The sequence below is a fragment of the Saimiri boliviensis genome, chromosome 5 (assembly GCF_048565385.1).
Source record: "Saimiri boliviensis isolate mSaiBol1 chromosome 5, mSaiBol1.pri, whole genome shotgun sequence".
In the NCBI taxonomy this organism is placed as follows: Eukaryota; Metazoa; Chordata; class Mammalia; order Primates; family Cebidae; genus Saimiri; species Saimiri boliviensis.
Genome location: NC_133453.1, coordinates 124197042 through 124223224, shown reverse-complemented (window position 1 = coordinate 124223224; position 26183 = coordinate 124197042). Strand labels below are relative to the sequence as shown.

At 46.4% G+C, this 26183-nt stretch overlaps 1 protein-coding gene across 1 annotated transcript in view; it reads left to right on the top strand.

Annotated features, from left to right (window-relative positions):
- Positions 1-26183, top strand: part of TMEM163 (transmembrane protein 163) — a 274558-nt gene that overhangs the window by 209153 nt on the left and 39222 nt on the right. The window contains exon 5 of the mRNA XM_039479868.2: positions 11141-11237. Within this exon, the coding sequence (XP_039335802.1) occupies positions 11141-11237 (97 nt within the window). The remainder of the gene's footprint in view (positions 1-11140; positions 11238-26183) is intronic.

Sequence of the window (26183 nt, the reverse complement as noted above, 5' to 3'; positions counted from 1 at the left end):
CCTCACTGCAGCTTTTCCAGGGCATTTGTAATTTCTTGGGGGAAAAATCTCCTCCACTTTGAAAGATTTTAGTGTAATCCATGTGCTGATGATTCCTGAGTCAAGTTGGAACCTAAACTCCTCTTCCACCTCCGTTTTCAACACTGCCACATGCATGTCTAACACACACACCCCACGTTTACCATATCCACAGCTGAACTCCTGATCTTTTCTGCCCCCAAATTGGCTTCTCCTACAGTCTTCCCTGTCTACGGAAATGGCAACTCCATCCTTTGCTTTTCTCAGTTTTAAAGCTTCAAATCATTCTCGGCTCCTTTGTTTTCCTACCATACATTAACAAGACTTGTCAGCTGTGCCTTCAGAATATATCCCTCCTGAACAGACCACAACTCAAAATCAGAAAATGTCCAAAGACTCATGCTTCAGTGCTACATTTGATCCATGACATCATTTGCCACATCCGCACCTGGCCTGAATATCCATGACATCATTTGACACACCCACACCTGGCCTGAATATCCATGACATCATTTGACACACCCACACCTGGCCTGGGTAGCCATGACATCATTGGACATGCCCACACCTGGCCTGGGTAGCCATGACATCATTTGACACTTCCATACCTGGCCTGAATATCCATGACATCATTGGACATGCCCATACCTGGCCTGGATATCCATGGCATCATTTTACATGCCCGCACCTGACCTGGATATCCATGACATCATTCGACATGCCCGCACCTGGCCTGGATATCCACGACATCATTTGACACACTCGCACCTGGCCTGGATATCCACGACATCATTTGACACGCCCGCACCTGGCCTGAATATCCATGACATCATTTGACACGCCCATACCTGGCCTGGATATCCATGACATCATTTGACACACATGCACCTGGCCTGGATATCCGTGACATCATTGGACACGCCCGCACCTGGCCTGGATATCTATGACGTTGTTTTCCATGCCCTCACCTGGCCTGGATATCACCACAGTGCTGTCCCTGTTTCTACTCCTGGTGGATAGTGGTCCTGTTAAAACATACCACATCATGTTGTTTCCCAGTTTGAGCGCCCTGTGGCTTCCCATCTTGTAAATGCCTAAATCCTGACAGTAGCTCTAAGACCTTACATGATCTGCCTTCACCATTCTCCCTTTCTCACTCCCCTTTGGAGTTAGGAGGGTTCCACCTCGGAGCCTGAAGCTTCTTCCCCCTGTACCTGTGTGGCTCGCCCCCTAGACCAGTGTCTGACACAGGCAGGTGTGCCGTGGAAATGCATGGGATGAAGGAATTCTGGCATGCCTTTGAACTTGCCTTCCCTTTCCCCAGAACATACTTTTTACTCCTCTTTATCAGGTTCTTTTATTTGATTTGTTCAAAGTCTGTCACCTAGGCTAGAGTACAGGGTGCAATCTTAGCTCACAGCAACCTCCACCTCCAGGGTTCAAGCTATTCTCATGCCTCAGCCTCCCAAGTATCTGGGATTATAGATGTGCACCAGCATGCCTGGCTAATTTTTGTATTTTTATTAGCAATGGGGTTTCACCATGTTGACCAGGCTGGTCTCAAACTCCTGACCTCAGGTGATCCACTCACCTTGCCCTCCCAAAGTGCTGAGATTACAGGCATGAGACACTGCGCTCGGCCCTCTAGGAATATTTGTGTGTGATTTAAATGCCCCCTTTCTCTACTCTTTGGGAAAAGGACCATGTTTTGTCCTTGCAGCTAATGCACAGCAGGTTTCTTTGCCAATGGTAGACCTTCAGCCAGTGTTTCCGTCAGTCTGCCTATTGGCATTGTGTTTCTTCATGTTTCATAGGCTGTATCTGCACACACACAACTACAAAAGCCATGATCAGCTTCTCTAGGACTGTTTTTTCCTAAAGCAGGCCTCTATTTCCCGTGTGTGTTCGGCAAAATCTGTTGTCACTCTCTTTGGGTCCCTACCTGGATATATTCCATGCATAGACAAGCAGTTGTGCGTTCAGCAGATATTTAAGAAAAAATTGAAATCGGTGCAGCTAATTGCCCTGACATTGAAAATACTTGCATGGTTTACTTGAAATAATCAGTTGGCTAAAGTAGCAAGGTTTGTAGATGTCCGCATTCTCCTGAGAAGCAGGTTTACCCTGAGAGGACCTTTGAAATTTTTTTAAAAAAAGCCACTGGTTCCCTCCTTCCCTCAGCAGTGGGAACGCATTGAATTCCAGCCAGTCTCCCTTGGATCTCATGGGAGGCCGTAGGATACGTGTTCCCCACGCTGCCGCTTCTCCCACCCTGTTCTAGCGTCGCCTCTTCCAGCATCCCTGCAGGTGCCTTCTCTGGTCTCCCCGCTTCCACCCATGTCCCTCTTCGGTCTTTTCTCAAAAGAGCAGCCAGAGCGATCCTCTCTGAATGTGAGTCAGGTCACGTCATTTCTCTGTGCAGTCCTCCAGTGGTTCCCGGTCATCCTTAGTGGAAAAACGCAAGTCCTGATCGGAATGGCAGGGCCCCTGGCTTCCAGCTGCACTGGCCTCATCACCATGGGTCCAATGTGCTGGGTTCCCTCTTGCCAGGAACCTTTGCGCTCACTGTTCCCTCTGCCCGGAGTGCTTCTCCCCAGGTGGCTGCAGAGCGGACTCTCCCAGCTGGTAGGTCTTTGACCGGATGTACCCTCATTAGAGGAAGTGTGAGTACTGGGTATAAAGTAACACCCTCCGGCCTTGTTCTCCCCTTTTTTTCTGCTTTATTTTTATATATAATGTACTTACTTGTTTACGTGTTCATTGCCTGTCCCCATGTGCGCTCCACGGGAGCAGGCAGTTGATCTGTCCTGTTTATGCCAAATCCTTGCCCTAGAACACAACAGTCAGTCAGTGTTTTGCTGATGAATTGAAAGAGCTTGGGCCGAGAGTCTCCACATGCATTCCCCTTGCAGTGTATATTGGAAGCAGAGATACTGGGCAGGGTTTGGCAACTTTTAAATGAGCTGTTCTCTGTTCCTTTCAATCTATCCATTCCCCTCCACCCTGGAAATGTGAGACCTGGAAGCCCCAGGAAAATGGCCCTGGGAGCCCAGGCTGGGAAGACGCCTCTCAGGCACAGGTCAGTGTATCTCAGTGTCCAGACCTTCCTTAAGCTTAGCAAGCCCCAGACAGACTCACTACCAGCTCCTCACTGCCTGTTGGATATGCCACCACTTCTTCCTTGTGGTCAGTCTCAAAATTGGGATTGTCCTTGCACCCTTCTCTTCCTCTGCCTGTGTCCCGTAAGTCACCGAGTTCTACCAGTTCCATCATCTTGGTGTCTTTCCATCTTGATTCTTGTCAGCTGTCATGACCTGTGTGTAGAGTCATCAGTTTGCCTTCGTGGCCACTGACATTGCCTTGCAGGCTATTTTCCTCCCTCTAGTTCCCTTCCCTTCAACCCTCCCAACCCCAGCTGCAGTCTTTGCAAAGCCCTGATCACATCATGGGTCTCCTTTGCTTAAAGTCCTGCAGCAACTTCCTGTCACCACAAAGGTTTCCTCAACCTCAGACCTATGTGTTCCAACTTGATGATTCTGCCCTATCTGTGTACTGCCTATCCTTTTATGTATTTAATATTTATCTAAATAGAATCATATTCATTTTGTTCTAAGCAACAATATCTTTGCAGTCATGGAGTGATCATTTTTTTCTAAGGTATATTAAAATATATAACTATTAAATACAACAGGTGTTTGTGTGCCATCTAAGATCTATTGTGTTTATCATGTGTGATGTGTCCGCCATCTTGAGGGAGCTTCCAGGACACACAGGCCTTTCTTTGTGGCCCTTGCGTTGTTACTCCCCTGGGGCCAAATGCTCCAGTAACAGCATCTCCGCTTTGAAATTCCCCTGAAATAGGGCCCCACAGTGCTGTGTTTTCATGCTTTTGTCCATGAAGTTTCTTCTGTCTGGAGTAACTTCCAAAGCCTTCTCATTTCTCCATTTTATGATTCCTGCCAATTCTATACCCAGCAAAGATGCCACATTCCGGAGCCATCTTTTCTTCCTGTTCCGTCCCCCGAGGTTGTGTTTTATCACTCTAAGTTCTTTCTTCATTTTGTTCCTTGTCCATTGCCCATTTTCACATTCACAAGTGATGGACTGTTCTTTAGTGAGTTCCATGTTTCCCGTCCTAGATTCATGCTCTCTGGAGGCTGGGTATAGATTATGTTTGCCTTAGCCTCAGGGCTTGGTCTCTAGGACTTAAAATGTGAAGGACTGAATTTTCAAGTCCCTTTCTAAAATGCAGATATCCTGGTGGAGCAGTTGCTGTGGCTGGAGATAGGCTGATGTTGGATGAGAACAAGAGTGAGACTGGCATGTAGACCTGGGGGCTTGGCGGGTTCACTGGAGGGAAGCGAATGGTGCATTGATTGGTGGGAGGTACCAAAGGCATGATGTGCCTTCATAAAGTTTCCTAGAGCAGTCCCTGTGAGCCCACATAAATTGATCCCATCTTGAGGAGTGGCTTGGGCTTCAGCTCCGTTGGTGAGCCTTTGTATTTTCAGCCCAACCTTAAGAGCTACACTGTTCAGTATGGTAGTCACTGACTACACATAGCCATTTTTTTTTTTTTTTGAGATGAAGTCTCACTCTGTCATCCAGGCTGGAGTGCAGTGGCCCGATCCTGGCTCACTGCAACCTCCACCTCCTGGGTTCAAGTGATCGTCCTGTCTCAGTCTCCCAAGTAGCTGGGACTACAGTCACATGCCACCATGCCGGGCTAATTTTTGTATTTTTTAGTAGAGATGGGGTTTCACCATTTGGCCAGACTGGTCTTGAACTTCTGACCTCATGATCTGCCCGTCTCCACCTCCCAAATTGCTGGGATTACAGGCATGAGCCACCATGCCTGGCCAATTTTTAATTAAAAGAAATTAAAATTTTATTTCTTCAGTTACAGTAACCACATTTGCGATACTCAATAGACATCTGTGGTGAGTGGCTACCACATAGAATAGCATCCATCATTGCAGAAAATACTTTGGGTCTGCTCTGCTCTGGAGAGACTAATTGTTTAACAAATTCTTCATGTTGACTTTTGTTCCTAAAATAGATGCCAGAAAGAAAGCCCTATCTAAGTGGGATTTCAGGTGGTCGGGTTCTGTTCAGCTTGTGTATTATTACAGATAAAAACCAAAGGTCATTTGTTGAGGAAGGAGAGGTTTTAATGGTTGCAATTTGAAGAAGTTACCTACCCTCTCCGCAGGAACGCTTGCCTGGAGAGCTGTGGTTTGAATGACTGTCCCTGGTCCAAGTCAATCTCTCTCCCTACTCCACAAACACAGCAGGTAGATGAAGATAGAGTGTAGAGATGGGAAATGGATGGAGAGAGGGGATGAGGGTCTGGAGCTCAGGAGAGTTGAGGGAGGAATGAGGTGAAGATGGACATAGACATGAAGGGAAGTGGGGGAATTCCAGAAGGTGGGGAGGGGAAGGCATTGATAGTGATGGATTGAGGGAGAGGTGGGGTCTTACCCAAATGGTGCTGGTTTGGCTTCTCGTTGATAGAAAGGAGAGAGTGGCTCACAGCCATACCTTGCTCACTTTCTCCTTTTATTCTGCCTCCAAGATGATCTTCATCTGTGGCTTTGTTTGAAATGTCAGAATACATGGGGAGAAAGAGGGCTTAGCTGGAGAAAACTGGCATTAGGAACCATGCAGCCATAAGGACCCTGTTGTATGCTCATACCACTTGGCTTTTATTTTTCATTATTTGCTTCACATTTGAGCACTGTTTCAGATTACAAATGCTCTGGAGACCAGAGTGCAATATGATAAATAAAACAACTTCACGTTAAACTGTGGGCCGAATTGGTTAACCACCAGGGCTACTTTGTGTTTAGATCTGTGGTAAAGTAGAGGGTGACTGGAGAAGCTTCTCCTGTTTGGCTTTTTTGATCCGATGGGAAGTGACCTGGAATTGGTAGAGCTGGACTCAGGCTTTCTTAACATGAGCCCCAGGCCTTTCAACCTGCAATTGACAAGGGACCAAGCTTGCCATCTGACATCATTTGGCATATATATATCAGTAGGTTTTGTCCTTATAATTTCAAAATGAAAAACCAATGCTCCTAGAGATTTACAGCACTGTGCACAGTTAGCCTCTAGCAGAATAGAAAAAAAAAGGCGGTGGGGCCTTAACTACCTTTAATCATTTATTTGAAGTGGCTTGTTAATCATTGCTTCCTTTCAGACATTAAATGTGTCCTCATTCAGCGTGTGTGTGTGTGTGTGTGTGTGTGTGTGTGTGGTGTATGGGGGGGTGAGGGGGAGAGGGAGAGGGAGGGAGGGAATATCTCTCTATTACCCAGACTGGAGTACAGTGGCACAATCATGGCTTACCACAGCCACAACCTCCTGGGCTTAAGCAATCCTCCTGCCTCAGACTCCTGAGTAGCTGGGACTACAGGCGCACACCACCATGCCCAGCTAATTTGTCTTTTTGTGGAGATGGGGGTCTCTATTTCCCAGGCCGGTCTCAAACTCCTGGCCTCAAGCAATTCTCCTGCCTGGGCCTCCCATAGTGCTGGAATTACGGGTGTGAGCCACTGCAGGCGACCTGTTCTGTGGTTCTTAAACTTGAATCTCCTGAAGGGCTTATTAAACCATAGATTGCTGGGCCACATCCCTGGAGTTTCTGATTGAGTAGGTCTGGGGTGGATTCTCTCAGAATTTGCATTTCTACCAAGTTCTTAAGTGACCGGATGCTGCTGATTTGTGGACCACACTGTGACAACCACTGACCTGTGGGAATTTAAATTTGGTTTCAGTCTGGGTCGACTAGGGGATTATGCTGAAGGGGTGCAGCTCATTTGCGTCTTTCTGATCCATCAAATTCTCCCCGAGTTGCAGCAGGAGGGAGGAATCCGTATTCTTCTTGGTGACCTGGTTCCTCAATGCCCTTGTTACTGGCCAGTCTGGCCTTTCCAGGTTGGGGCCACGGAGTGCTGACGGAACAACTGCCCTTCGCTCCCCACCCATCTCTGGTCCCCCGAGCCTGGAAGCAGCTCACACTTGCAGATGCAGAAGGAGTCGTATTTGCACAGTTGACTCCTGACTCAGATCTTCACAGCATTCTGGAGACCACTAGTCCCAGGGCAGTGGTGGTGTGAGCATGTGATGCGGCTGCCCAGAGCTTGCATGCGCGTGTGTGTGTGTGTGTGTGTGTGTGTGGCTGGACGGTTGACCAGGGTTGGCTGCTGGGAGGGAGGCAGTTGAATGGGGTTCTGTTTCTAGGTGCACTTCACAAACTCCTTGAGTGACCTTAGGCAAGCTGACCAATCCTTGATTCTTCCATTTCTAACCACTTGTGTTTATCAAACACCTCACTCCCCACCCCTATCCATAATAGCAGAAGAACAAAAACGTGGGTCTGGTGAGTGGCCTCCAGGGGACTGATGAGCTGAGGTGTGGTGCTCTGAGTGCTGGAGGAGAAAGCTGCTGTGTAAACACAATAAATATTAATAAAAGGTTAAAAAATAGGCCGGGCGTGGTGGCTCAAGCCTGTAATCCCAGTACTTTGGGAGGCCGAGGCGGGTGGATCACGAGGTCAAGAGATCGAGACCGTCCTGGTCAACATGGCGAAACCCCGTCTGTACTAAAAATACAAAAAAATTAGCTGGGCATGGTGGCACGTGCCTGTAATCCCAGCTACTCAGGAGGCTGAGGCAGGAGAATTGCCTGAACCCAGGAGGCGGAGGTTGCGGTGAGCCGAGATCGCGCCATTGCACTCCAGCCTGGGTAACAAGAGCGAAACTCCGTCTCAAAAAAAAAAAAAAAAAGGTTAAAAAATAGCACCGTGCCCTCTGCTAATAGCTGCTTTGGGCTGTTGGAGCCACTGTGCCACACGGGCTCCCAGCAGCATCGAAGGAGGGGCAACTGTGGGTTTTGAATTTCCAACACGTTAAAAAAAAGTGAATGGGTGTTTGAAAGATTTTGGAGCATATTCATAGGTATATTGGTGAGGAAAATAGGATGACAGTTCTGTGAATTTCAACTTTAATAAACCAAATCACAAATTTCTTTTGATCTTCATTCTATTTCAGAGTTGCCTGACCTTGTGGGCTATTCCACGGGCATGTGACTGAAGGGGTAGGAGTCTCTTTCCTCCTCCCATCCCCAGTGGCAAATGGTTGATGCCTCCTCAGACTCCATGGAGGGAAACTTACAGATCAGTCAGGGATGAATCTGGTGATGTTCGATCCACTCTACTGTGTGCAGAGCATCTGCTACGTGCTATGTAGTTCTTGCCCTTACAGAATTTATGGCATAATTTGGAGTAAAGGGAGGTAAGCAATAAATGATGTACGAGGCCCTTCAGACTCATCTCCTTGGGTAAATGTAAACAGAATCCACGTCCGCCTTTTGTGTGTGATGGAGGCATGGCTGCAGTGATCCGGTGAGAGCTAATTCCTGTGCTGTTCTCTGTCAGAATGAAGAAGGCATTTGTTCCTTCCTTCGCGCAGAGGAGTATGGAGGTAGAAGCTCCCTTGGGGATGTGGTGACAGATTGCCTGTGGAGTATAGCACGCAAATTGTGGCTGCCCTACTCGATTTTCAGGGAGGGAAAGCTGGTTGACAAACAAATGTACTACAAGGCCTGTTAGGTCCCACGAGACCCGTTCCTTTCTCCCCAGCTTGGATGTTGCTTCCATCTCGGCCTTTGTTCCAGGGAGTCCCGTGCTTTTGTCCCACGGTGGAAGCTTCCTAGGGACAGGACCCCGCCTGGCTCTAGGCCAGTCATTCTTAGTCCTGTGCACATGAGCATTGCCTGGGGAGCTTTTAAACAATTCAATCCTGGAAATTCTGATAAAATTGAACTGGAATGGTGTCTAGGCAACCTAAAAAAAAAAAAAGGAATTCCCTAGGTGAGTGCAATGTGCAGTCAGTGCTGGGAAGTGCTGAGTTGATGACTGAATTTACCTGAAAGGCTTAACCGAAGAGTGAGTCTCTGTGAGTCACTCAGGAGCTCTGTGAATGGAGGGAAGAACCACATTGCGAAACTTACCTCGGAGGCCTATCCTGATTTTAGAGTCTTCTCCTGTCATGGGGCCTCTCATGGCACGTGTGCTCACAGGGAGGAATGGCTGCTTCAGGTTCCTAGCACAGCTGGCCCAGAACTGTCTTCCAAACAGGAGGCAATTGCTTTGGGTGTGATGATTCCCAAGCCCTAGGAATCCTGCACTTGCTCCAATATGTAGTCATTTAAGGTGTAGCTCGTTCCTCCAGAACTCTATCACGGCCCCATTTGTCCCTGATTCCAGTGTTAGGACTGTGGTTCCCAGCCCAGCTGCACTGTCACACATAGGCAGCACATTAGCTACAACAGCACCTACTTACTGCCTGGATGATCTTTTCTGCCCCTGGTGGATCATGGGACCACATTGCTCACAGCATCCATGTAGGTTCTGTGGGATGGCGACGTCTTTCCCTTGCTGACTTTGGTGATCAAACCCTGAACGGTATTCTCCTAGAGGTGACATACTGTCAATCCTTGGTCTACCAGTGGTCACCCTGACAGTGTGGCAAGTTAGAGTTGTATCCATTCTCAGGCTGTGTCCTTGTCACTGTCAATTATGTGGACTCTTCAGCAGAGTGGAGTTCTCCCAGTTAAGATCCTCAATGTTGCCTTTTTTTTTTTTTTTTTTTTGCCGAGCCTGTGTCCCTTGGGGGTGATGCTCCTTCCATCATCCATACGTATATTCATTCGATCAAGTCTCTGCTGTATCCTAACCCATTCATTCCTTTTCCTTCCATCTCTGTTCTTTGTGTTTTGTTCCAACCTGCAGTGATTCCTTCTTTGTGTCTTTGCTTTTGAAGTAATAAAATCTACATCAGCGTGTGACTTAGAAGCTGACCGAGTGGACTCCAAGCAGCCTCGCTTACCTGCTTTTAGTCCTCACTCCTAACTGTGGAGGAGGGGGTCTGTCCACAGGCTTCCTGGGATTAGAAGTAGGTGCCACCTCAAAGTTAGGCGAGCAATTGGGCGCTGTGCTGTTAGTCCAGAGAAGGGGCTCCAAGGTGGATAGTGAAACATGATTTTGTTTGATAGTTGGGGCAAGAGAGCTGAGGAGGCTGCCAGATGGTGGAGGCATCAAGCTGGGGCCCGAGTGCTCTAAACCTCACTGTAGTCACTCTTGTGTCTTTCCTCTTTCCTCTCCCTCTTCATTGTCATTTGATATTTTAACCCTTGTAATGGTATCATGCCCTCATGCGTACCTTCATTTTCCATCACTCTTCGTTTTCCTGTCCTGAGATTTGTTGTGTCTGGGTTGTCACGTCTTTTTCTGTGTCCTGAGTCCCATCGCCTTCTTTGCCAGTGCCCACGCCACGCCCCCAGCTGTGTCCTCTCGCTTCACCTTGGCCTCACGCGAACCCACTCCTGCTCCTGTGCTGAGTGGCTTGGTTGACTGTGTCCCTTCTTACCCTTCATTTCTGCCTCTCGGACTGTCTCTGTCTTACAATCAACTCCTGTCTTGTCATTACCAAATAATTTCTCCTTTTCATCATTGGGAAAGTGCAAAGGTGTCTATCACGTCATATCCAAAAGAGGCAGAGTTCACTTCCCTTTGCTTAAGCTAACAGTAGCGGCTTCCCATTTTATGCTTTGTGCATCGTCTCATTTCCTCTGTAGGTAGGGAAGATATTCCCATTTGAAAGGTGAGGAAATCAAGGCTAAGAGAGACAACTAATCAAGATCACACAACAAGTTAGATAAATGGTGGAGTGTGGCATGTCTCATGCCAGAGCCTTCACTCTGCCGTTAAACCATGCATCTTCCTGTTGGAGCAGGAACGAAGCATCACATTTGCCAGGCAAGGGGGAAAGATTGCATGGCCTTGAAGACCCTTCCACGCCAGCATCCATGGGGTGCTGGGAGGTTCTGTAGGATGGTGACGTCTTTTCCCTGAGGTTGACTTTGGTGATCAAACTCTGAACTGTATTCTCCTAGAGGTGACTTAGTGTCAATCCTTGGACTGTGGGTGGTCACCTTGGGGGTGTGGAAAGTTACAGCTGAGTTCATTCCCAGATGGGGTCTTCGTCATTGTCAATCGTGTGGACTCTTCAGCAGTGTGGAGTTCTCCCGGTTAAGATTTTCAATGTTTTGTTTTTTGCAGAGCCTGTGTCATCTTGGGGGTGATATTCCTTCTGTCATCCATATGTATAGTGGTCAAAGCCATCCATGACCTCTCAACTAGGCTGCTCCCAGAAGTGGTAAGGTCCTTCTTGTTCCTTTACAGTCCTTCCTGCCAGTGCCAGCCCCCCCGGGCTGCCTCTTAGCACTGGGTTCCTGGGGGGAGTCGGGCATGTTGAGAGGGAACAGACAACATTTGGGGGACCAGAAGAACTTGTTGCAGGAATGTAAATGACCTGGCAGAGAGAAACACTGGGCAAGGTGAAGAGACTCCAGATAGGTGAGCTAGGACTGGGTTCTGTGTGCCTCTCCTTAGGTATTTGCACTATTTTTAAAGCTAGATTTTGTGGGGGGGGGGGAAGAGAAATTGGGTTACTTTTGTGAAGCAGAGTGATCCGATCTGTGTTGCCTGCATATGTCATTCTGTGTTCATTCAATGAATGTTGTATTAAGAATTATTTTTTTCCCTTCGTATCTCAGTTCAATATATAAGTCTATTCACATTAGGTTTTCTGGCACAATTGACACTGGGATATTGAAAATGGAGGACACAAATTCATATTAAAATGTGTCTTTGATTGCTTTGTCCTCTGGGTGAGAGTCATTACCGGCACTCTGATTCCTCCCCCTCCTCCTCTTATGAGTGCTGAGAAAAGAAATGTTTTTACAGCCTCCCATCATGCAGTCTTCATGGCAGGCAGCTGATTTGGTTACCAGGAGATGAAGATGTTGCCGTTACAGTAATTCCCTGCGTACATGTTGCAATGGAAACCTGAATGCAAAATCTGGTCTCTTCTCTTAGGATGTGATTTGATGTGAGCTTGGCTACATGCACCACCTGATATAAGGCCAAAATGATTAGAACTTTAATCTTGCTTTTGAAAAAAGATGTTAATCCTTGTTGGGGTGACGTGTTGCATGTATGTGTGTGTATGTGTGTCTTTATAGGGAAGACGGAAATGAAGTGGGACATTTGCCTGCGTTTAGTGGAGGCATGAAAGTGGCTGCTGTAAGTTGTGTTCCCCACTCCCTTGGAAACGACTGGAGTTGTCTCTGTAATGATTCACCAGGATTTTAACTGTTATTTGTCACCACAATTGGCCAGTGCTTACTCTCTAACATCTCAGTGACAGGGAGGAAAGATGGATACGGGGATAGGAATGTACCTGTTTGTGGGATTTAGTCTCTTTCCGAAGCAGAGATAGCTTAAGCAAATATTACTGTTGATGACCAGTCTCCCTGGCTGCCTGGCATATGGGACTCTCGCATCCTCCTTCTCCATCAGACTTGTTAGCCTGCATTTCATTCAGTCAGAATCTGAACCTTGGGTAAGGTATGAGGGCGCCAAGTGTGATTCTACATGCTAGATGTCTCAGATGACGTCTTTGCATTTTACAGGCATTGGAAATATACCGCAACTCTGAGAAATGTTTGTTGGTGGGCATTTTCTGCACTATGCCGGTTGACACATTCATTTATTTAGGCATTAAAAATTAATTTCCAGCAGGGCTCACGTGATGGGGAGTGGATGGCTGTGCTCGCGGCGCTTGTATTGGCTCTCCTTGTTATTCTCCTGGTAGCTGAACCACTTTTAACTGGGAGCAATATCTTATTATCCCACAGTGCAAATACTCTTAACAGAAGCAGCTCACTGGCTCACATTCCCCCTCCAGGTGTAAATGGGGGAGCCTGCCTCCTCTGGGGTTCAGAGGGGCTGAAGATTCCATGGTGGTGCCTGTCCTTACGGAACCCGTACCCACTACACCTTTGATCAGTTGTGGTATGGGATTGTAAAAATTAATATCACTTATTTTTTTAAGTTGACAATAATATATATTGATGGGGTACATAGTGATGTTTTGATACATACCATGAATAGTGATCAGATTAGGATAATTAGCAAATTAGCATATTCATTATCTCAAACATTTATCATTTCTGTCGGGAACATTCAATATTCCCCTCTTAGCTATGTAATGCATGTTATATAATTATAACTTACAGATTATTGTTTACCCTAGTCATCCTGTGATGGTTTAGAACACTAGAAGTTACTCCTCCTCTCTAGCTGTAATTTTGTACCTTTGTAAATCTGTCCCTTCCCCTTCCTCTCCTCAGTCTCTGCTATCTTCTTTTCTACCTTTTACTTTTACAACATCACCTTTTTCTAGCTCTCGCGTGAATGAGAACACGTGACACTTGTCTTTATGTGCCTGGCTTATCTCACTTAACGTAATGACCTCCAGTTCCATCCGTGTTGGAGCCCATGACAGGATTTCAGTCTTTTCTATGGCAGAGTAGTATTCCATTGTGCATATATGCTACATTTTCTTTATCTTTTCCTCTGTTATTGGTGTGGGATTTATGGTCATCTCATCAGCACTCTGAAGAAGCGATGGAGGATGGTTTTGTTGGTGGTTTCGTTTAGGTCTCAGAGTTGTTAACGAAGGTGCTCCTGTCTCCAGAGGGGACGGCTTCCTCCTGGGCTGAGTGGCCCATGGGGCCAGGTAAATGCTGCCAGCTGACGGCTGACCTTGTTTCTGTACTGGGTCTTGTGGTTCCCTTGCTGTGTGCTAGAGGTTTATAGAAGCCAACAGGTGACAGCCAGGTCCCCGACCTCTGGCCTGCAGTAATCCAAAATGGGCATTTATTCCCAATGCTTAATCTCAATGAGGAGTCACGAACTGAAATGCTTGTAGAAGCCAGCCCTGAAGCAAAAATAGGAGAAACTGACCAGGTCGACGGCATCTGGGCGTGCATGCCTGGATGAAGGGCTTGGCCCCCTCTGAGTTGTCATGTGGGAATGTGGGCAGTATGGAAGACTCAGCATCCGGTTTTCCAAGTGTTTAAGAGGAATGGAAACTTTTGTTTAATGTGATGTGAGACAAACTGGCAACTAATTAAACAGTTTTGAAAACCCTGGTTGTGAGTGGGTGGATCATTTCAAGCAGGTCAAATGAAGCCGGCGCCTCCTGCTGCACACGGGGAGTTTGCTGCTTCTGCAGAAACCAAGCTGCGAGTGTAGGATCTGGGCGAAACCCGGGAGACCAGTGCTTAGGGCTTCTGCATCACAGGCTTAGCTCTGACTTACACCTCCCCTAAGTCTCCGCTGCAGAGCTGCATTTTACCTGGGATTTTCATCCAGCTGTGACTGACTGTAGGTTCTGTCAGAAGCAGCTCTTCCCTCCCCTAGCAACCTTCTTTTCAATTTTGCTGCACGGTTCCCAGATTGGGAATAACTGCAGGAATGGGCAAGAGAGCTATGCAATTGGAATCTCCCAACTGTGAAGTTGGTTGACTGTGAGTCTCGAGGGGTGTTGCCTGCCCCTCCGGGTTTTGCTGGCGCAGTCAGGCCAGGCTCTCTGGGGAGCCCTGGACCAGGACCTGGGGATTCTGCTCCAGGGCTGCCTGGGCAAATTGCTGCAGGCTGCTACCTCCCAACCTGCAGGTCGTTACTTTGGATGGTTCATGAAACAGATTCCACAGAGCCGTCTCTGAAACTCGATATGAATTGCAGTTCTGGAAGCTGAGGCCGGTGGGGCCTGTGCCATGATGGTGCTTTCCTTTTACCAATAGGCTGCTTTATTTTTGTTTCTTTGTTTTATTTTAGCATAAAAGTATAGTTTTAACCAAAATAGGCAGGTTTCAGAAATGCATGACACTGCACACCTTCTGTCTGCCTCCCTCCCTGCTGCATCTTTCTAATTTAGTTATTTTTATATATTTTAAATTAACAGGTAAAAATGGTATATCTTTTTTTATGGGTTCATTTCAGGCTCTTTATTTTTTAAATTGATTTTAGGTTTTGGGGTACATGTGAAGAACATGCAAGATTGTTGCGTAGGTACACACATGGCAGTGTGATTTGCTGCCTTCCTCTCCATCACCTGTATCTGGCATTTCTCCCCATGCTATCTCTCCCCAACTCCTCACCCCCTAACTGTCCTGCCCCTATTTCCCCCCAACAGACCTCAATGTGTAGTGCTCCCCTCCCTGTGTCCATGTGTTCTCATTGTTCAACACCCGCCTATGAGTGAGAACATGTGGTGTTTGATTTTCTGTTCTTGCGTCAGTTTGCTGAGAATGATGGTTTCCAGGTTCATCCACGTCCATACTACAAAGGACATGAACTCATCATTTTTTATGGCTGCATAGTATTCCATGGTGTATATGTGCCACATTTTCCCTGTCCAGTCCATTATTGATGAGCATTTGGGTTGGTTCCAGGTCTTTGCTATTGTAAACAGTGCCACAATGAACATTCGTGTGCATGTGTCCTTATAGTAGAATGATTTATAATCCTTTGGATATATACCCAGTAATGGGATTGCTGGATCATATGGAATTTCTATTTCTAGGTCCTTGAGGAATCGCCACACTGTCTTCCACAATGGTTGAACTAATTTACACTCCCACCAACAGTGTAAAAGTGTTCTTATTTGTCCACATCCTCTCCAGCATCTGTTGTCTCCAGATTTTTTAATGATCGCCATTCTAACTGGTATGAGATGGTATCTCAATGTAGTTTTGATTTTCATTTCTCTGATGATCAGTGATGAGCATTTTTTCATGTTTATTGGCCTCATGTATGTGTTCTTTTGTAAAGTGTCTGTTCATATCCTTCGCCCACTTTTGAATGGGCTTGTTTTTTCTTGTAGATCTGTTTTAGTTCTTCGTAGATTCTGGGTATCAGCCCTTTGTCAGATGGGTAGACTGCAAAAATTTTTTCCCATTCTGTTGGTTGCCGATTCACTCTAATGACTGTTTCTTTTGCTGTGCAGAAGCTGTGGAGTTTGGCTAGGTCTCATTTGTCTATTTTGGCTTTTGTTGCCAATGCTTGGTGTTTTGGTCATGAAGTCCTTGCCTACGCCTATGTCCTGAATGGTTTTGCCTAGATTTTCTTCTAGGATTTTTATGGTGTTAGGTCTTATGCTTAAGTCTTTAATCCATCTGGAGTTAATTTTTAGTGTAAGGTGTCAGGAAGGGGTCCAGTTTCTGCTTTCTGCACATGGCTAGCCAGTTTTCCCAACACCATTTATTAAACAGGGAATCCTTTCCCCATCCCTTGTTTTTGTCAGGTTTGTCAAAGATCAGATGGTTGTAAATGTGTGGTGTTGCCTCTGAGGCCTCTGTTCTGTTCCATTGGTCTATATGTCTGTTTTGGTACCAGTACCATGCTGTTTTGATTACTGTAGCCTTGTAATATAGTTTGAAGTCCTGTCATGTGATGCCTCCTGCTTTGTTCTTTTTGCTTAGAATTGACTTGGCTATGCAGGCTCTCTTTTGGTTCCATATGAAGTTTAAGGTTTTTTTTTCCAGTTCTGTGATGAAGGTCATTGGTAGCTTGATGGGGATAGTGTTGAATCTGTAAATTACTTTGGGCAGTATGGCCATTTTCATGATATTGATTCTTCCTGACCGTGAACATGGAATGTTTCTCCATTTGTGTCATCTCTTATTTCGTCGAGCAGTGGTTTGTAGTTTGCCTTGAAGAGGTCCTTGTGGTGAATTACGTTTATAGACTTGCGTGTGTTGAACCAACCTTGCATCGCTGGGATGAATCCTACTTGATCATGATGGATAAGTTTTTTGATGTGCTGTTGCAATCGGCTTGCCAGTATTTTATTGAAGATTGTTGCATCTATGTTCATCATGGATATTGGCGTGAAGTTTTCTTTTTTTCTTACTGAGTCTCTGCCAGGTTTTGGTATCAGGATGATGTTGATCTCATAAAAAGATTTGGGAAGGATTCCCTCTTTTTGGATTGTTTGGAATAGTTTAAGAAGGAATGGTACCAGCTCCTCTTTGTATGTCTGGTAGAATTTGACTGTGAACCCATCTGGACCTGGGTTTTTTTGGGGTGGTAGGCTCTTAATTGCTGCCTCAACTTCAGACCTTGTTATTGGTCTGTTCAGGGTTTCGACTTCTTCCTGGTTTAGACTTGGGAGGATGCAAGTGTCCAGGAATTTATCCATTTCTTCCATGTTTACTGGTTTATGTGCATAGAGTTGTTTCTAATAATCTCTGATGATGTATATTTCTGTGGGATCTGTAGTGATATCCCTTTTATCGTTTTTATTGCATCTACTTGATTATTCTCTTTTCTTTTTTATTAATCTGGCTAGTGGTCTGTCTATTTTGTTGATCTTTTTGAAAAGCCAGCTCCTGGATTTACTGAATTTTTTGAAGGGTTTTTTTTGTATGTCTATCTCATTCAGTTCTGCTCTGATCTTAGTTATTTCTTGTCTTCTGCTAGGTTTTGAGTTCTTTTGATCTTGCTCCTCTAGCTCTTCCAATTTTGATGATAGGTTGTCAATTTTAGATCTCTCCTTGCTTCCCATGTGGGCATTTATTGCTATATATTTTCCTCTAGGGACTGTTTTAAATGTGTGCCAGAGATTCTGGTATGTTGTGTTTTCATTCTCGTTGGTTTCAAAGAACATCTTTATTTCTCCCTTCATTTCATTGTTTATCCAGTCAACATTCAAGAGCCAGTTGTTCAGTTTCCATGAAGCTGTGTGGTTCTGAGTTAGTTTCTGAATTCTGAGTTCTAACTTGATTGCACTGTGGTCTGAGAGACTGTTTGTTATGATTTCCATTCTTTTGCATTTGCTGAGGAGTGATTTACTTCCAATTATGTGGTCAATTTTAGCGAAGGTGTGATGTGGTGCTGAGAAGAATGTATATTCTGTGTATTTGGGGTGGAGAGTTCTGTAAATGTCTATTAGGTTTGCTTGTTCCAGGTCTGAGTTCAAGTCCTGGATATCCTTGTTAATTTTCTGTCTTGTTGATCTAATTTTGACAATGGGGTGTTAAAGTCTCCGACTATTATTGTGTGGGAGTCTAAGTCTCTTTGTAGGTTGTTAAGAACTTGCCTTATGTATCTGGGTGCTCCTGTATTGGGTGTGTATATATTTAGGATCGTTAGGTCTTCTTGTTGCATTGATCCTTTTACCATTATGTAATGTCCTTCTTTGTCTCTTTTGATCTTTGTTGGTTTAAAGTCTATTTTATGAGAGACGAGAATTACAACTCCTGCTTTTTTTTTTTTTGCTCTTCGTTTGCTTGGTAAATCTTCCTCCATCCCTTTATTTTGAGCTATTTTGTATCCTTGCTTGTGAGATGGGTTTCCTGGATACAGCACACAGATGGATTTTAGCTTTATATTCCAATTTCCCAGTCTGTGTCTTTTGATTGGGACATTTAGCCCATTTACATTTAGAGTTAATATTGTTATGTGTGAATTTGATCCTGCCATTTTGATGCTAGCTGGCTGTTTTGCTTGTTAGTTGATGCAGTTTCTTCATTGTGTTGATGCTCTTGACCATTTGGTATGTTTTTGGAGTGGCTGGTACCGGTTGTTCCTTTCTATGTTTAGTGCCTTTTTTAGGAGCTCTTGTAAAGCAGGCATGGTGGTGATGAAATCTCTGAGTACTTGCTTGTTCGCAAAGGATTTTATTTTTCCTTCACTTAATGAAGCTTAGTGTGGCTGGATGTGAAATTTTGGGTTGAAAGTTCTTTTCTTGAGAGAGAGATCCAAGATGGCTGATTAATTCCAGCTCAGGATCATAGCTCCCAGTGAAAGCACAGAGGACGAGAGGACTTTCAGATGAATTTTTCTTGCTCACGGACCAGGAGATTCCCAGTGGAGGAGCCCCGCGGGTCACCAGCATGACTGTTGTGGCTGGCGTGGCAGTTTTGCTGGCACGCCAGCGCAGCGGTTCTCAGTGCAGAGTGAATGGGACTGGGTCCCCTTTTGGTTGACGTTTGGATCTCCGGGAAGTCAGAGTCACCCATTCCGCTGATTGAAAAAGGGACTCAAGAGGGAAGCTGGACCAGAGATTCCCGGGCAGAAAAGCATCAAGAATCTTATTGCCGTTGTTTTGGCCGGTGCAGTGGGTTGCTCAGATTTCGGTGCTGGGAATCAACAAGTTGGACATCCACTCAGAGATCTAATTTGAAAGTCGGTAATTACAAAGATGACAGGTGTATAAATTTACAATGATGGGAAGAAACCAGCATAAAAAGGCTGAGAATACTCAATATCAGAATGCCTCTCCCTCTACAGGGGATCACAATTCCTCATCAACAAGGGAACAAGGCCTGATAGAGAATGAGTGCATTCCAATAACAGAATTAGGCTTCAGAAGGTGGATAATAAGAAACTTTTGTGAGTTAAAAGAACGTGTTCTAGCCCAATGTAAAGAAACTAAGAACCTTGAAAAAAGGTTTGATGAAATCCTAACAAGAATAGACAATTTAGAGAGGAACAGAGGTGAATTAATGGAACTGAAGAATACAATACGAGAACTCCACAAAGTATGCACACATTTTAACACTCGAATTGATCAAGCAGAAGAAAGGATATATCAGAGGTTGAAGAACCAACTTAATGAAATGAAACGAGAAGACAAGATTAGAGAAGAAAAAGTAAAAAGGAATGAGCAACGTCTCCAAGAAATATGGGACTATGTGAAAAGACCTAATTTACATTTGATAGGTGTACCTGAATGTCATGAAGAGAATGAATCCAAGCTGGAAAATATTCTTCAGGTTATTATTCAGGGAAACTTTCCTAATCTAGTAAGGCAGAACAATACTCAACTCCAGGTAATACAGAAAATACCACAAAGATATTCCTCAAGTAGAGCAACCCCAAGACACTTAATTGTTAGATTCACCAGGGTTGAAATAAAGGAGAAAATTCTAAGGGCAGCTAGAGAGAAAGATCAGGTTATCCATAAAGGGAAGCCTATCAGATTCACAACAGATCTCTCAGCAGAAACTCTACAAACTAGAAGAGAGTGGGGGTCAATATTCAAGATCCTCAAAGAAAAGAATTTTCAACCCAGAATCTCATATCCAGCCAAACTAACTTCATAAATGAAGGAAAAATAAATTTTTTTGCGAACAAGCAAGCACTCAGAGATTTCATCACCACCAGGCCTTGCTGGTGAGGAGTTGTGATCCCTTGTAGGAGGAGAGGCGTTCTGGTTTCAGGTGTTTTCATTCTTTTTGCGCTGGTTTCTTCCCATCTTTGTGGCTTTATCCACCTGTTGTCTTTGTAGTTGTTGACTTTCAGATTGGTCTCTGAGTGGATGTCCAGTTTGTTGATGATTAGGTTATTTCTTTCTTAGTTTTTCTTCTAACAGTCTGGCCCCTCTGCTGTAGGATTGCTGAGGTCCACTCCAGGCCCTGCTTGTCTGGGGATCACCTGCAGCAGCTGCAGAACAGTAAGGGTTGCTGCCAGTTTCTTCTTCTGCTATCTTTGCCCCAGAAAGATACCCGCCAGATGTCAGTCTGAGCTCTCCTTTCTGAGGTGACTCTTTGGATATATGGGGGTCAGGGAGCCACTTGAGGAGACAGTCTGTCCTTTACGGGAGCTCAAGTGCTGAGCTGTGAGCTCCCTTGTTCATTCAGAGCTGCATGGCAGGTACGTTTACGTCTGCTGCAGCAGAACTCATAAACCACCCCCACTTTTTTTCCCCAGGTTCTCTGTCCTGGGGAGTTAGGGCTTTATTTATGAGTTTCTGTTGTGCTGTTGCCTTTTTTCAGGGCTGCCCTGCCCAGCAAAGAGGCAGCCTAGTCACTGTCTGCCTGCAGAGGCTTTGCTGAGCTGCTGTGGGCTCCGCCCAGCTACCATGAGAACTTCTCTGCCATCCTGTTTATATAGGTGTAGTTAGAACTGCCTTGGCAATGGCGGCCCACCTCTATAATGGTGGACTCTCTCTGTAATGGTGGGCTGCCTCAGCAATGGCAAACTACCTCCATAGTGGTGGACTGCCTCAGTAATGGCAGACACCCCTCCCCCACAGAGCTGGAGCATCCTGGGTTCAGCTGTGCTTGCTGTGAAACTCTCAATCCAGAGCATTTCCAATTGCTGTTTTTTTTGTGGGGGTGGGACCAGCCGAGCTTGATCACCTGGCTCCCTGCCTCAGAGCCCCGCCTTTTTTTTTTAGTTGAATGGTCGACTCTGTCTCCCAGGTGTTCCAGTAGCCTGTTGAAAAGGCACTGGTATCTGTGTGATTTCCCATGCAGTGACCCACTGCGCCAGCTGAAACAGCTGCGCTGAGATTCGTGGCGCATTTTTGCCCAGGAATCTCCTGGCCTGGCTCCCTGTTTCAGTCTCCTTTTTAATCAGTTGAATGGGCGACTCTGACTCCCAGGAGTTCCTCGCCAGCTAGAACAGGGCCCGGACCCGTGTATTTTGTATGAAGAACTGCCATGCTGGGGCACCAGCAAAATAGCTGCGCTGGTGAAAACAGCCACGCCAGCCAAACCAGCCATGCTGGTGACCCGTGGGGCTCCTCTGCCTGGGAATCTCCTGGTCTGTGGGCAATAAACATTCATCTGGAAACAGGGTGTCCATTTACCCTCTGCGCTTTCTCTGCGAGCTGCAATCCTGAGCTGCTCCTAATCGGCCATCTTGGATCCCTCTTCTAAAAAGGGTGTATCTTTATGATGTCTTGATGTATTCATCACTGTGGAATGGTTAATATGGGTTGTTTTAAAAGCATCTCCTTCTTCCTGTTTTTACCCCAGCAGCCACACCTGGCTTTGGTAAGAAGGGGCAAGTGGTTAGCTTCTCCTTTTCTCAAGGACCCAGGGGCTCTGAAAGCTGAAGTGATCTTCCTGAGGTTGTCAGCTGGGTGGCAGCAAAGCCTGGATTTGAACCTGGTCTCCTAGTCCAGGGCTGTCTTGGCCCTGGCATGTGGGACCTTTAGGACCCTGCTGCCCATTGGCTTTTTGGGTCTGGCCTCCTGTCTGCTCCTTACACTCCTGAGGGCAGTGCTGTCCCAAAGTGGGAGGATGTGCAGGTCCCCAGCTGGCCCTGCCTGTCCCCAGCCCTTCTGGCTACTCCTGCCACCTACACCCCTTTCCACACGGGCTCCTTCACTCTGTTCTGCTGAACGGGTGTGCCCCCATGGCCTCGTCTCTTGAAAGCCCGCATGCAGGTGCACCGAGCATCAGTGGGGTCAGCGCAGGACCGTGTGGAGTGAGGGGAGGGAGGGGTGCGCAGGAGCACGTGGAGGCTGGTGCCGGAGTGAAGCTGCTGAGCGTGGTGGGAGGGCTTGGGTGTGGATGCCCCTGTCCAAGGTGTGCGCTCTCTGCCTCTTCTTACCTGCATGACCACAGGCAAGTCACACAGTCACTCTGACCCTGGGTCTCCTAATGGAGATAGCAGCTCCATCAAAGGCTTGTGATAAGGATCAAATGAACAGTTAATTAGAAGAATCAGCAGTAGAGGACAGAGCTGCTGTGGTGGCTGCTGCTCTTCTCCCTTCTGAAGTTTCTGAATTGCTCATCAAAGTTGCCCCCAATAGCGGCTGGAGGTCCGTTCAGACTCGGCTCCTCAGCACCATCTCGGCCTGTCCAGTTGTGGCTTCTCTGATGCTCGGCCTTGTGGGGCCCCTGGATGGAGCTTGTGTTGCTCTCTCTTGGGCTTCAGGCAGCTGTAGCTCTCTTCGGGCCAGTGTCGTGGGGGAATGCTGAACACACCATTGGAAGACCCGACCTCTAGGCCTCACCCGCACCTCACTGGCTGGGTGACTTTGAGCAAACCACTCTTCCTCTCTGAGCAAGTTTCCTTATGACAAAAGTGGACGCAGTACCCCTTACTCCACAACAGAATTGTGAGAAGTAAATGACACGATAATGAATGTGGAAATGCTTAATAAATAGCTGCATGCTTTACAAAGACAGAAGATAATGTTTCTGAAGCTGAGATTCTAGAAGTCTATCCTAGCCCTTGAGCTTTCTCTGTGTCCTGATCAATGAACAGCTCATTAGAGGCCTCTGCCTTGAATGGACCGTGACTTCTTCACCTCGTTCTCTTGGCCAGCATCTGGGTCCAGGCTCTTTTAAGTGGTCATGTGGCAATAATGCTGATTACCATTATAATTAGAGTAACAGTCACATGTTGGCAATAAATAATACATGGCCATATGTTGATACTAATAATAATTACTACCATTTGATTGCTCAACTCCAGACAAACCCTCTGTCTAGGCACTTGGGATTCAGAGTCAAATAGCAGTAATGGCTAGAGTTTTTGCATTGTGCTGCAAAGCCCTTGACTTCTTAGGGGACTTGGCTTTTGCTCCCAAGGAGCTCACAGTTGGGGAGAGACTCATTAGCTGCTACGTTAACTATGTAGTGATAACAGCTATCACAGACATGATCACGTGAGAGCACAGAGGAGCCTTCGTGTCAAGCCTAGAGTCGGGGGAGGTGTGTGGGGACCTTTCCTAGTAAGCAGATACTCCATGTGACATCTAAAGGAAGGGTGGTTGTGGGCAACCCAGGTGATGAGTGGGAGGAGGTGCGGGAAGAGGACGCGCTTCCAGGTAGAGCCGCAGAGGGGGCCATGGGTTCTGTGTGCCCCTGCGGTCCCTTTTATACTGTTGTGTCCTGTTTACGTGAGAGTCTCTGAGTAGAATGAGGAAGGAATAGGGAGAGCAAAAAGCAAAGGAGGAGGCAAAAGGAAGAAAGGAAAAAATGACTTCGTGTTGTAAGTCAGAAACGATGCTTAGTACACTCTTGTTTTCTCTCCCTTGCTTCATGAGATTTCCCTTCCAAGCTCTCCTTGTCTGTCTCCTGCCTGAGATTTTACCTAAAATTCCATCCCATTCACTAGAACCAAGCAGCTTCCCTCCAGCGATAAAAGGGAGGCCCTCTGAGTTGCTCATTTCCCTGCAGTCATTAGCTTCATTTTGTCTCCATTCCCCACGGACTGTGGCTCTGGCGCGGTGACCATTTCTGTTCACTGGCACGTCCAACACGTGTGTCCTGATGCATCCTGCTCTGGAGACCAGGCTAGGTCTGTAGGCCCAGTGGAGGTCCGTGGTGTTCCTGTAGGAGCCTCAGATGGGATTCCACGCTTCTGAGAAAAACTGGAAATAAAACTGTTGTCAAAGATGTGTTAGGTTTGGGGCCGGCCGTGGTAGCTCACACTTGTAATCACAGCACTTTGGAGAGAGGCAGGCGGATCACTTGAGTTCAGGAGTTTTAGCCTGGCCAATATGGTGAAACCCTGTCTCTACTAAAAAATACAAAACTTAGCTAGCCATGGTGGTGGCCACCTGTAATTCTAACTACTCAGGAGGCTGAGGCAGGAGAAGCACTTTGAACCCTGGAGGCAGAGGTTGCAATGAGCCAAGATCGCACCATTGCACTCCAGCCTGGGTGACAGATCAAGACTCTGTCTCAAAAAAAAACAAAAAACAAAAAACATATATATATATATATACACACACACAGACACACACACACATTTGTATGTGTATATATATTTGAGGTTTGGATTTTGTGAAATTACAAATTTCATTATGGATCTAACCAGCTTTTATTCATGTTGGCGAATTGGGGTGCCCTCCATTCTATAACATAGGATGGCAGCTTCCAGGGGGCAGTGGCAGAATCGTGGGCTTCACGAGGTGGGAACGAGGAAGCAAGAACAGAAGAGAAGCGGCCTGGTTAACATCGGGTCACTTTAGATTACTTTTTAGTATGGATTAAAGCAGAGGGGACTTTCTGACGACACTAACTTAGGTAGACTGGAATCTTCTGTTTTCGGGAAAAAATAGTCTGTTTTGGGATCTATCTGCTTCCTTAAAGTTTGTTTGGTTTGGTGGCATTTAGCATGAGTGACTCCATTCTGGTTTGGTCTGGTCTGCTGGGGCCTAGTGCAGGAGCTCAGGCCAAAGCGATGGCCTCTCAGAGTTTTGTGTAACAATTGAGAAGTCCCCAGCCAAGCACTTTTCCCAGGGATTTCCCACCTGAGGAGGTGACTGTGATTCTTTCCTCCAGAGGCTTCTGTGTCTAAAAGGTGTTCAGCATTCAGCCTGTAGCCTGGGGGTTTCAGGAGTGATTGATACATTCTTCAGCCATTTATTATCTCACTCTCAGTGAGTTTTTGCCTTGAGGAGGATCAAGACAGCCTCGCCTGCCTTCTTCCCACACCCCCGTCTTCAGTAGAAGGTGCCGTTTGTCCTCTCCCTGGTCCTTCCCTACCACTCAGGGCCTCTCCCCTCCCAACATAAACTCACTGAGCTCCCTCCTGCTTTCCTCCTTGGAAATGGGGCTTCTACACACATGCCTTCCTTTTCGGATGTCTCCTAGTCACCTGTGGCCAAGGCACCTTCCCAGGCATTGACTTCCAGCCCCGTCCCTGACTTTGCCACTCATGAAAGCGCTCTCTGAAGACACTCATCCTTTCCTTTGCTTCCCTTTTGACACATCCAAGTTCAATCCCTGCCTCCCCTCAGCCTGCCCCGGCAGTAGATTCTTCATGGCTCCTCTTTGGAAGCAGGAAATGTTTAACAGGCAGAGGGAGGGAGAACGGGGGCGGGGACCCAGGTGAGTGGTTTCCAGGATTGCTGCCCATGCAATCGGCATGTCTGCCAGGGGTCTTCTGAAGCAAGTGCCTGATCAGCGGGAGTGAGTTCCTGGGGCTTCTCTTGGCACCAGTGAGTGCCTGGGGGCCCTGGAGCCACAGGGGCTAAGGATGCCCAGGAGACAGCCCAAGCCTGCCATATCCTAACTGGCCATTTAATCTTTTTCTGCCCCAGTTTCTTTGTAACATGGAAATAACGATGGTAACTTCTTCATAGGATTGCTAAGAAAATAAAAAGATGTAGGGGATGTGCTTATCATATAACTGTTAACGGAATGTTGGCTTACACAATGGCCGATAGAGGAGGGGAGAGCGTTCCAAGCAAGTTGGTGGGCCTTTTGGCGCCTCTAGTTCTAGAAGTTAGGCTGCACTGAACAGTCCAGGAAATGCCTTCGGGGTGTTCTTCTCAGCTCAGGATGGGTAATGCCATAGGCTCGTTCTTGAGCATAACCTGTAATTCCGAGATCCACCATCAGCAATAGAAAGAGTCATCTTCTAGTATGACATGTTGTCAAGTGTAACTCTGAATTTAATTCTGGAGTTTTACTAGTTAATACTTTGAAACAATAATCATATGTAGCCAAAGTCCTCAACATCTGCGCATCACCATGTCCTCAGCACCGCAGAGAGA